This window comes from Lynx rufus, unplaced genomic scaffold, assembly GCF_022079265.1.
Source record: "Lynx rufus isolate CCGP_SWC_20201006 ecotype Redwood Valley unplaced genomic scaffold, mLynRuf1.p SCAF_3, whole genome shotgun sequence".
NCBI classification, from domain to species: Eukaryota; Metazoa; Chordata; class Mammalia; order Carnivora; family Felidae; genus Lynx; species Lynx rufus.
Window position 1 is genome coordinate 137,802,290 of NW_025814845.1, and position 12,633 is coordinate 137,814,922.

General features: G+C 37.5%; 1 protein-coding gene across 1 annotated transcript; it reads left to right on the forward strand.

Annotated features, from left to right (window-relative positions):
* Positions 1–3,513: 3,513 nt before the first annotated feature.
* NPY5R (neuropeptide Y receptor Y5) lies at positions 3,514–4,884 on the forward strand. The gene has a single exon (XM_047090709.1). The coding sequence runs from the start codon at positions 3,514–3,516 to the stop codon at positions 4,882–4,884; it is 1,371 nt and encodes a 456-aa protein (XP_046946665.1).
* The last annotated feature ends 7,749 nt before the right edge of the window (positions 4,885–12,633 follow it).

The window sequence follows — 12,633 nt, forward strand, 5'->3', positions numbered from 1 at the left end:
TAAGTTTCTTAGGTAAAAAGGAATCTCTATAAATAGCTCTTTTGTGGGTACAGGTCCCCTATCTAAAATTTTTTAGGCAGTTGGTGGGGAGGTCAAAGTTTCTTCCTGAGTCTTTTGGGTCTTGATTATTTTCAACTCAAAATAATCTGCATGCCAACGTCTGGTCCATTTTGGATCGCCTGCCCTTGCTGGGGGGGGGAGCCCTATAAGAGGGCACTTTTAAAGAAATAGCTCTGCATCCCCTTTCTTCTCCCCCTATTTGCAATATCTCTCGTTGTGAGAAGTCATTGGAGCAAAGATTCACAAAATGCTCATTTAGTGCAGAGCATCATGTTAGGTGTCATGTGTATTTTTATGTTTAGATGGGATGGATCGGTTTGTGTTAGAGGAACAGCAGCACAGTCACACTAAAATAAAATGAATGTTAAATGAATGAATGTTAGGAGAGGGAAAAAACAAGAAAAAATGATAATTTATCAATCTGTCAATAGGTACAAGTAAGCATCCATGATTTTCAGCAACAGTGTGTTTGTGCCATAGTAAAAAAGTATATCACTAGCAATCAGGAGAATGTCATTCATTCATTCATAATCCATTTAGGGCCTTTTATATCTCAGTCACTAGCAGTCTATAATTAATTACTTGTTGTGTAACCTTGAATTAACCCCTGGAAATATTACCACATAGTACCTTGTATTTGTTACCTTTATGCCAGAGCCTAGCAGAGCACCTAGCACATCAGCTGTTCAGTAAATGCTAGTTGAATGAATAAGGGAAGGAACAACTAATCTTAGCTATTCATTAATAAAAGGAGCCTCCCCTTTAAAATTATATTTAAAGTAGAGTTTTTTAAGGAGGGCAAGAAGTATTGCCCTCAGTGTTTCCCGTGTCCAGTGAATACTTAGGACGACATTTCCTTCATCTGCTTACTGATAAGGCAGTGGTTTTTATAATGTAATGACCTGAGGATTTTATGGACATGTATTGTTAGAGAAAAATTTTAGTGATATGATGCAATCTGATGTATTTCTTTTACATTTAAATAAAAACATGTTATAAATATTTTTTGCTATTTTAGTTTTATGTTGCTTATGTGATAGCCTTTATGACTGAAGATGCCTCATTTAAAATTTTAAAGTGCTAAACTTTCACCATTGTCTATGGATGTATCTCCTCATTTCATTTTAGGGCCATTTGAAAACCTGTCTAATTTCAGTGGTTCCTATATATATGTCTATGTAAAAAGACATACACACACACACACACACACACACACACATATATACATAGACATATAGTCACACTCTACCCTGAATTTTCCTATATTCCCCAAATGATTCATTTCTATTATTTCAAGGTTGGGAAAATTAAACTATTTTCTTAAGTGATTAATAGCAAGTGTTTACTTAGTATCCTCTATGTACAACATAATTCTCTTAAGCACCATTACTATCATAAAAAGAATTAAGACATTTCCTTTATCTCCATTACAGTCCAATGGAGAAGACTGACCACTGCATTGGAGACAATCTGAAGTTAAGCCTCAAAACCCCATTGTTTCTATTACCCCAAATTATGTTGCATTTCCTCTTCCTTCAAAAAGTTGTGGAGAGTAATATTTTACTTTAAAGGAGCATCATCCTCCAGTTACATGCCCCAAGAAAACACAAAGCCATTGTAGAATCATCTATGCAACTTCTCTTTTGTCCTTACCTTGGTAGTAGAAAAAGCAATCAGTAACCACAGATCCACAACAAAAAAGGATTGTTTCAAGAAAGTGAGTCAAAAGAAGAATGAATAAGCAGGATACACAGGAACAACCTGTACACGTTATAAGTACAAATAGGATTATAAACAAGGTAGATGAAACCAGGGGTTATCAGAACCCAGGAAATTAGGCAAAAAGGCCAGTCAAGGCTACTTTGATTAGAAGCTCACTAATCCATTCAGAGTAGTTACTGGGAGGCAATTATCTGATAATATGATGAATAAAATGATTCAGTAGGCCACGTGAGTAACTTTTTTTGTTTTCATTTTTTTTTAAGTTAATTTATTTTTGACAGAGACAGAGTGTGAGCATGAGCTGGGGAGGGGCAGAGGGAGAGAGGGAGGAGACACAGAATCCTAAGCAGGCTCCAGGCTCCAGGCTCCAAGCTGTCAGCACAGAGCCCGATGCGGGGCTTGAACTCACAAATTGTGAGATCATGACCTGGGCCTGTCTCTCTATGTCTCTGAAAAATGAATAACCTTAAAAAATTAAAAAAATTAAAAAAAGAGGACAAGAGGTCCCTTTTGCCTCTTACTGATATATTATAGACAGTTTGTGTTTCATCAGGCAATACTGTCAAATCTCCAATATGTAGCAATAAATAAGAAATACCATTGTGCTATTAATAATATTACATTATTAATTTTGTTTGAAATGAAAAAACTTATTATGGGGTATGATGTTGGTATTATACATTTAACTTTAAGATATAAATTTTCCTTTGGCCATATGAATGTATTCAATCTTTTTAAAGCTGAAAATTATTTTCACTTTTTAAATTAAAAAGTAAACAGGTAATTTTTTTTTAAACACTAGCAGACTGCTGGCCAGTGGCTATCCTAATTCATGATAATCTGGCACCTCTTAAAGGACTAAGAATTGATCATGGAATGACTGCCATCCAGTATTGTGCACACGGAGTCAACAGTACAGCTTGATAAACACGTATTAAGTGCCTACTATATACACCTAAGTCCTGGGGTGATCTTTCTACACTTGAGAAGCTTAAATTTGAACAAGATAATATTTAAGATACTAGACACTTGTTTGAATTTTTCATTTTTCCATAAATATTTATTTAGCACCCACGATGGTGAAGTTATTGGGCCATGGATTGTGGTAGATGCCACAGTGAATAAAGGACAATTTTCCGCTTTTCCATTGCTTATAAATAAATAAGGGACGCCGCTATGCATTTTAATTGCATAGCAAAGCAAATTGTGACATTCGCATCAGACAGCTATAAACAGAGCAGTATGGGGGTTCCAAAGAGGAGATCACATCCAGTTGAGTAGACTAAGGAATACTTTAGCATAGGTGACTTTTAAGTTTGACCTTGATTGAAGTTGGAAATGAAGGAATATTTAAGGTAAGATTATGTGACCACACCATGAGTAGGCACCGTGACAGGATAAATAATAGCAATGAGCTGTTGTAAATTAGGTATCTTGAAACTCTTACATATATTTGCCTTTTCCTTCCCTTTCGTCATATCTACATAAATTTAAAGAACAAGGTTTGCTATTTTACAACACATTAACACACCACAGAAGTGATGGTAGGCTTAGGTTTACTGTAATTGTTATTGGCTGATATTTGCTGTGCTCTTAGAACCAGTTCAAGACCTCCCAAAACTTTTTTGGGAGATTAGTAAGGTAACAGGAGCAAATTGTAAAATTTAGTTTCCCTCTCAGTGTATTAATTTATAGTGGTCACGTAACTTTTTTTTTTTAAGTTGGTAACTAATGTCTTTTTATTCCAAGCAGGACTGTGATATGGATTTAGAGCTCCAGGACTTTTATAACAAGACACTTGCCACTGAGAACAGTACTGGGGCCCCTCGGAGCTCTGATTTCCCAGTGTGGGATGACTATAAAAGCAGTGTAGATGACCTGCAGTATTTTCTGATTGGACTTTATACATTTGTAAGTCTTCTTGGTTTCATGGGGAATCTCCTTATTTTAATGGCACTCATGAGAAAGCGTAACCAGAAGACTACAGTAAACTTCCTCATAGGAAATTTGGCCTTCTCTGATATCTTGGTTGTGTTGTTTTGCTCACCTTTCACACTGACCTCCGTCTTGCTGGATCAGTGGATGTTTGGCAAAGTCATGTGTCATATTATGCCTTTTCTTCAGTGTGTTTCAGTTCTGGTCTCAACTTTAATTTTAATATCAATTGCCATTGTCAGGTATCATATGATAAAACATCCTATATCTAATAATTTAACGGCAAACCATGGCTACTTCTTGATAGCTACTGTCTGGACGCTAGGTTTTGCGATTTGTTCTCCTCTTCCAGTGTTTCACAGTCTGGTGGAACTTCAGGAAACATTTGGCTCAACATTGCTGAGCAGCAGGTATTTATGCGTTGAGTCGTGGCCATCCGATTCATACAGAATTGCTTTTACCATCTCTTTATTGCTAGTTCAGTATATTCTGCCCTTGGTGTGTCTAACCATAAGTCATACCAGTGTCTGCAGGAGTATAAGCTGTGGGTTGTCCAACCAAGAAAGCAAACTAGAAGAAAATGAGATGATCAACTTAACTCTTCATCCATTCAAAAAGAGTGGGCCTCAGGGGAAACTTTCCAGCAGCCAGAAATGGAGCTATTCATTCATCAGAAAACACAGAAGAAGATACAGCAAGAAGACAGCGTGCGTGTTACCTGCTCCAGCAAGACCTTCTCAAGAGAACCATTCAAGAATGCTTCCAGAAAACTTTGGGTCTGTAAAAAGTCAGCTCTCGTCATCCAGTAAGTTCATACCAGGAGTCCCCACCTGCTTTGAGATGAAACCTGAAGAAAACTCAGACGTTCATGAAATGAGAGTAAACCGTTCGATCATGAGGATAAAAAAGAGATCTCGAAGTGTTTTTTATAGACTAACCATATTGATATTGGTGTTTGCTGTTAGCTGGATGCCACTACACCTTTTCCATGTGGTAACTGATTTTAATGATAACCTTATTTCAAATAGGCATTTCAAGTTGGTGTATTGCATCTGTCATTTGTTAGGCATGATGTCTTGTTGTCTGAATCCTATTCTGTATGGATTTCTTAATAATGGGATCAAAGCTGATTTAATTTCCCTTATACAGTGTCTTCATATGTCATAATCCCAAATGTTTATCAAGGAAAGAACAAATGTTGGGATGGTCTAAAACACATTCACAACAACTATTTATGTATAGTAAACACGTTTTAGTAACATGAAATTCAATTTATGTATAAGAGTTCTGGATTTGAATGTCAATTCATAATATATGGAAGATAATTTTCATGTGTTATATATAATATGATGAGTTCATTTAGTTACATAAAGTCAATGTCAGTACACTCTGTAATTTCATTTTAAATATGGGGCACCTGGGTGGCTCAGTCGGTTGAGCATCCGACTTTGGCTCAGGTCATGATCTCGCGGTCCGTGAGTTTGAGCCCTGCGCCGGGCTCTGTGCTGACAGCTCAGAGCCTGGAGCCTGCTTCAGATTCTGTGTCTCCCTCTCTCCCTGCCCCTCTGTCACTTGTGCTCTGTCTCTCAAAAACTAAATAAACATTTAAAAAAATTAAATAGTAGTTATATTAAGTTTCATTTAATCTTGTCTTGTAAACAAATAAATTGTAATTTTTATTTAAAATAAAAGTTATATCGAACCAACTCAGTATTTTTGGTTGAAAATTATAATAAGCAAAAATATTTTTCCTAAGGATCATTTAATTTCAAATGTGAGGAATATATATTATCTATTTATCTTCAATTCCACTTCACAGGCTTCTTAATATTTAGGTTGTGAAAATACCAAAAACATTTAGGATGCTCAGCAAATCATAACAAATGATACATGTATGCCCAAGTCATGATCAAAATTGTAAGCATTGGGTACAGTTTTGGCAGGAAAACACTTATTTCCTGTTATTGATAATTGGTCAGATTGTTCATTTACTCCCACTATCCTAGTAATACACAATTAATTTACCAAATAAAAGTGGATTTTAAATCTTTTCTAGTCTTATACCACATTGACACTATCGAAGAAAGATTGTTTTCATGTACATCTTTTATAATCTAAAATGTGAAGTGTAAATGGTGTATGTATTTCTAAATATTAAATAACTTTTTAAAAATACTTAGTGTCCACAAGAAAAAAAGGTTAATTTTTTTGGCCAAGATATAGAATGATTCATATACTTTGTGCTATTTCAGTAGTGAGGTCTCATATACTATCTTACTAAACTTTACAATTGAGACTTTTTGTTTATTCCAGCCGGTTTTTTAAAAAAACTGAGCCCCTGAAGACTGAATATTTTCACATATGGCTCATATGTGCAAAATGACATTGCTGTCTTCATTTCGTACAACTGATTTAACGTCCCTTATAGTGATTTCTGTTCACAAAGGAAAACAACAAAACAAGAAACATTTTAGGTTTGCAAGTAGGTAATTCGGGTAGTTTTTTAATCTATTGAAAATCCAAAACCTCTATGGCGGCTTTCTTTCACACACCCTCCGCCTCCTTTGCTACATGTTGTCTACACATGGGGGAAGCTGAAAATGGTGCTAGTCCACATGGTATCCCAAGCTCACTCCTACTGAACTCCAGCTGAGGAGTAACTGTTTTGCCCGGTCTCCATGTTATGTACGCCTGTGTAATTGTATGGTCCGTCCTAAGCAAGGTCAGGAGCTGAGAGTCCAACCCCAGTATCCTCCACCCCTACTGACACTGCATCGATTGTGTAGTTGCATAGACACTCCACCATGCCCTCCATTGTGTTCTGAGCCGGGCTCTTCTGCTCTATCGGGTCTTGTACCTGCCAAGTCTGGCGACTGCTGGGAAACTTTAAATTCGTGACCAAGAACTCTGCAGGAGCTTATGAAATTCTGTTCCTCACATAGATCACTGAGAACTGAAGCAGGCAGCATGGATGTACTGAGTTCTTCTCTGCCCACACACTATGAGCTGCCATATCTACATTGCTGTGCTCACCCTATGTTGCCACAAAAGCACTCTGCTTTTCAGTCTTTTTCTAGATTTTCAAATATGAAACTGTGTACACTCCCCTCTACCTTTAGCTTCTCTCTGATCTATCTGATGCTATATTAATGTCCTCCCCAAGTTTTTATATGGCCACAGATAGAAAAAATGAAAGAACTTTGGTTCACTTTTGCTTTTCTTTTTCTCTCCTTTTTTTTTTATTCTAAGAGCCTCTATTTCTTTCTGCCTACAAAGGTTGTTCCCTACTTATAATATCTTCGTTTTTCTCTTCACTATGCCTTACAGTAAAATTATGTTCGGAACATCAAGGTTTGCTTTTGGAAAAGGAAGCTTTTGTGATTTAAAACCCGTTTCCCCTCATCAGTGCTTAGATTCAAGTGTATTAAGCAATAAACCTTGACCAAAACCAAAAAGTCTAGGCTGAAGAATGACTTCTTATTTCTAAAAGCAATAGGATAGATAGATAGATGATAGATAGATAGATAGATAAATAAAAGCAATAGGTATTTTCACTTTCACTAGGGCAGTCAATTTCAAGGCATAATTTTAGTGGCTAGAGCGGGATGGGGGTGAGGGGGAACTCACTGATAAGTGCAAATATAAATGTATAGGGAGGTATTTTATCATGTTAGAATGAATTATATTAGTAAATGTACAATACCTGTCAAACTTCACAGATTTTATGGTTGCTGAGAGATGAGTTTAGTTAAACTGGATAAACTAATTTGAAGTATTTATTTTAAAGTTTATTTATTTTGAGAGAGAGAGAGAGAGATCGAGGGAGGGACAAAGAGAGAGAATCCTGAGCAGGCTCCATGCTGTCAGTGCAGAGCCCGACACAGGGCTTGATCCCACAAACTGTGATACCATGACCCGAGCTGAAGTTGGTTGCTCAACTGACTGAATCACCCATGCTTCCCTGAATGTTCTTAATAATTGAAAGTTGAGAAGTTTGACGGTATTGGTGGATAGACACCATAATGGTTTGGGAAGTTTATTATGAATAATAATTTCTTCCATGGAGTCTTGGTTAGAGAGTTAAACAATTTATGTTCAGTCAACTCTCTATTGCTCTGGAGCTGATTATCTTAAATCTCCTATTCTTTTCTGGTGTCTGACTTGATCACTTATTCCACAGCATCTTCACAAAGCATGGCTAGGGGAAATAAAAAGAGATGAAATTATAAACAGTCAACCTCATTACTTTTAACAATTATTCTTAAATATTTATTTCAAAAAGAGATGTTAAATTGAGTTTTAGTTGTTATTTAAATTCTTCTTGCTAGCTATGTTGTCCATTACTGTGGGTAATAAAACACTAAAACAAAACAAAAACTGAGAAGTCACAAAGAACAACTAAAATAATTAAATGACGAAGCAATGTATGTGAGGATTACTTCATTCAGATAGTATTGAGTACGTACTGTGTACCAGGAACTCTTGTAGGTGCTTTGGGATATAACAATGAAAAAGATCCCTGCTGTTCTTTGTTTGCCTTCTGGGAGAAAGGGGTCAGTGGCAGGAGGTGGACAAACAATAAACAATAAGACAATACAAAGTGAATTAGGTAGTAACGATATATAGATATATAGATATATAGATCAGTATATAGATAGACGCATTCATTTCCTAAGGCTTCCTTAACAGAATGCCACAAGCTGGGTGACTTAAAACAACAGAAAATTATTGTCTGACAGTTCTGAAGTCTAAAAATCCGAAATCAATGTGTCCACAGGGTAACGCTCCAATGAAAACTTACAGAGGAATCCTTCCTTGCCTCTTCTTAGCTTCAGGGTTAGCCAGTGGTCTTTGGTGGGTTTTGCAGGTGCATAAATGGTCTCTGTCTTCGTCATCACATGATGTTCTTCCTATGTCTGTGTTCAAGTTTCTCTCTTCTCTGTAAGGAGATCAGTCATGTTGGAGTAGCCCCCACCCATGCCCCCATTCCAGTAAGAACTCCTCCTAATTTAACTAATTACATCTGTTAAGGATCCTATTTCCAAATAAGGTCACATTCTGAGGTTCTGGGGTTAGGGTTTCCGCATTTCTTTGGTGGGGTATGTGTGTAGAGGGAGTGCAGGTAACTCCTAACAAAATGGTAGTGGATATTAGTAATGATAAGAGCCTTAGAACAATAAAGAGCAGAGTCAGAAGGGGTGTGCATTTGTCAGGAGAAGCAAGAGAGTTGGATGTAATTTCTAATGGGATGCCTCCATCATCCTCATTGAGAAGATAACTTTTGTGCAAAGATTTGAAAAAGGCAAGAAGCTGTGTGGCAGTAAGGAAAAAGAGCACTCCAGGCAGAAAATATGGCCAATGCAAAGGCCTTGAAGTTGGAGCACATTTCAAGTGTTAAAGAACAGGAAGGAAAGCACTATACCAGAAGTATAGTCAAGAGAGAGAAATTAGATAAGGAGCTAATTCAAGGACGGCTCTTACAGGTTCTTACAGGCATTTGGAAGGACGTTGATTTCTACTCTTCAGAAAATTGAGAGCTATTGTGAATTTTGACCAGACTTAGGATACAATATGACTTACATTTTGAAAGGATCACTCTAGCTATGAGAAGAAACTATGTTCCTCTGTCTTCTTTTATGATGTCAGCAAACATGAATGCTTAATATCTATCTATCTATCTATAGATATACACATTAAGGCATTAAGTAGAAATATGTGTGTATATATACATACATAGGAACTAAGCATATTTATGTATGCGTAAAGAGAGAGACATTAAGCATTCCTTTTTTCCTAAATCATATATATGCGTATGTGTGTGCTTTAATTCCATAATTTCTTTTACACTTTTTACATTAAATGCATTAATGGAATGATACTTTCCTGTATCCATCATTTGGCTACCCAATGGTATAGTTCTTTCAGGAAAGACAAGATGAATACTTACTACTACCTCTTTATTTTTTGGATATCAGAAAATAAATGATATTTTATTTAAATGAAACATATTCATGTAAACACATTTGATAGGTTTGGATACATTGCCTTTATTGTTATTATTAATAAGAAGCTCAAATAGTTTCATCTTTGGCTAATGGAAGTCTCCACAAATCGGCTCTGGGTCATTTTTTTTTTTTTGATCTAGTATTCGTAATTGTTATCTATGGGAAGATCAGGTCCAATAGCTAGTCAGTCATCCACATCTAATGTGGAACTTCATTATGCACATTCTAAGTCATAGGTGACAAAGAGGAAATCTGAAAAAATGATAATTTCTCAACCATGGGATTTCAAATCTCTCTTTCTTTCTCTCAGAAGGTGTACTAAGGCATTGAATTTCAAGAGCTAGGCAGTATAATGTAGAACTTAGATAATTTAGGAAGTAACTTTTTCACATACTGTGGTGGCCAGAGTCCTGCACCACTCTCAAATTTACCACAGAAGTATTTTTGAGGATAGTGATTTAAGGAAAACTGTCTCTCTACCCAAAGAATATTTTGACACCAAATATGTGGGGTTTTCCCCCACACCAACCACCAATTCTCCAACTCTTGGGGTAATAGTTGAGTGTTCAATAACTTAATTCAATTCTGACACTAACTACCTGGAGTTAGCACAGATCTCACAGGCAAGGACTCAGTCCCAAAAAACTGCTCCTACTTCAGACACTAGTCAGAAATCTGAGGTTGTCAAATAATTGACTATAAATCTCGGGTTCCCACAATCCTTAGAGACCAAATATATATTTCATATTATATTAATATTACTTTACAGTGATAAAAGAATGCCAAGGGGTGCCTGGGTGGCTCAGTCAGTGAAGCGTCCAACTTCGGCTCAGGTCACCATCTCGCAGTTCATGAGTTCGAGCCCCTCGTGTCAGGCTCTGTGCTGGCAGCTAAGAGCCTGGAGCCTGCTTCAGATTCTGTGTCTCCCTCTCTCTCTGCCCCTCCCCCATGTGCACTCCATCTCTCTCAAAAATAAATAAGAACATTTAAAAAATTAAAAAAAAAGAATGCCAAGATATTATGACTTTACTCTTATGCATCATACATTAAAATCTTACTCCTAGTACTCCATTCTAAGTAACATGTCAACAAATTCTTATCTACAATTACTGACCTGATATGATCTAAACTTACATAAAGCTATGTATAGGCTTTATTTATACCACTTAGTAGATATATTCATGCATTTTGCTCCAGAAATATTCATATTTTTGATTATAGAATGCAACCCCAGACCATACTGAAGGTAATAGATAATAGGTGGTATGATATCCTAATACTAAATATTTTTCTAAATACACTTGACTTCAGAGTTTTGGATGAATGCTTGTGGTTATATAATCTATATATGTACTACTTATTAATTCCCCATCAACCACACTTTAGTAAATAACTTCTTTGAATAATCTCTTTATCCCTTGTGTATATATGTATGTATTTAAAAGGATTCACCGTGGGTTTGTCACACAATTCTAAATCTCCTAGTTCTCTCAAGTTCTAAGCTTCACATCCTTTCTAGCTCAGGTAATCTACTGCCATTTAAATTCCCTACTCCTTGGGTAAATTCCTAGCAGTGCTATTGCTGGGTCATAGGATAGGTCTATTTTTAATTTTCTGAGGAATCTCCACACTGCTTTCCAGAGTGGCTGCACCAATTTGCATTCCCACCAACAGTGCAAGAGGGTTCCCGTTTCTCCACATCCTCTCCAGCATCTATAGTCTCCTGATTTGTTCATTTTAGCCACTCTGACTGGCGTGAGGTGATATCTGAGTGTGGTTTTGATTTGTATTTCCCTGATAAGGAGCGATGTTGATGCTAAGTGAAATAAGCCATACAGAGAAAGACAGATACCATATGTTTTCACTCTTATGTGGATCCTGAGAAACTTAACAGAAACCCATGGAGGAGGGGAAGGAAAAAAAAAAAAGAGGTTAGAGTGGGAGAGAGCCAAAGCATAAGAGACTCTTAAAAACTGAGAACAAACTGAGGGTTGATGGGGGTGGGAGGGAGGGGAGGGTGGGTGATGGGTATTGAGAAGGGCACCTTTTGGGATGAGCACTGGGTGTTGTATGGAAACCAATTTATCAATAAATCTCATATATATATACAAAAATTAAAAAAAAATAAAAAAAACCTTTAGCAAAAAAAAAAAAAAAAAAAAGAAAACTGAGAACAAACTGAGGGTTGATGGGGGGTGGGAGGGAGGGGAAAGTGGGTGATGGGTATTGAGGGGGGCACCTTTTGGGATGAGCACTGGGTGTTGTATGGAAACCAATTTGACAATAAATTTCATATATTGGAAAAATAAATAAATAAATTCCCTAGTCCTTGAGATAAGACCTCTAGAGTAGCAATAGCTTTTATCAGGCATAGCAAAAATTAGTCTTGGGTGCTTGGACACCATCTAGTAAGGGTTGTAAAGGCTCCTCTGGTCTCTGGAGGGAGGGGTACAATCACTGGTGATCACTGTCATCCCCAGAGGAAGAGAAGCCAGAACACAGAGCAGTGTTATTTTTGACCATCTCCAGTTGATTCTCTAATCCAGGCACAATCTCTAGTATGTCTTAAAAAATACTGAATTGAGGATTCTGGGAAGATGGCGGCGTAGGAGGACGCTGGGCTCACCGCGCGTCCTGCTGATCACTTAGATTCCACCTACACCTGCCTAAATAACCCAGAAAACCGCCAGAGGATTAGCAGAACAGAGTCACCGGACCCAAGTGCAGACGAGAGGCCCACGGAAGAGGGTAGGAAGGGCGGCGAGGCCGTGCGCGCTCCACGGACTGGCGGGAGGGAGCCGGGGCGGAGGGGCGGCTCGCCGGCCAAGCAGAGCCCCCGAGTCCGGCTTGCAAAAGCGGAGGGGCCTGACGGACTGTGTTCCGACAGCAAGCGCGACTTAGCGTCTGGGAG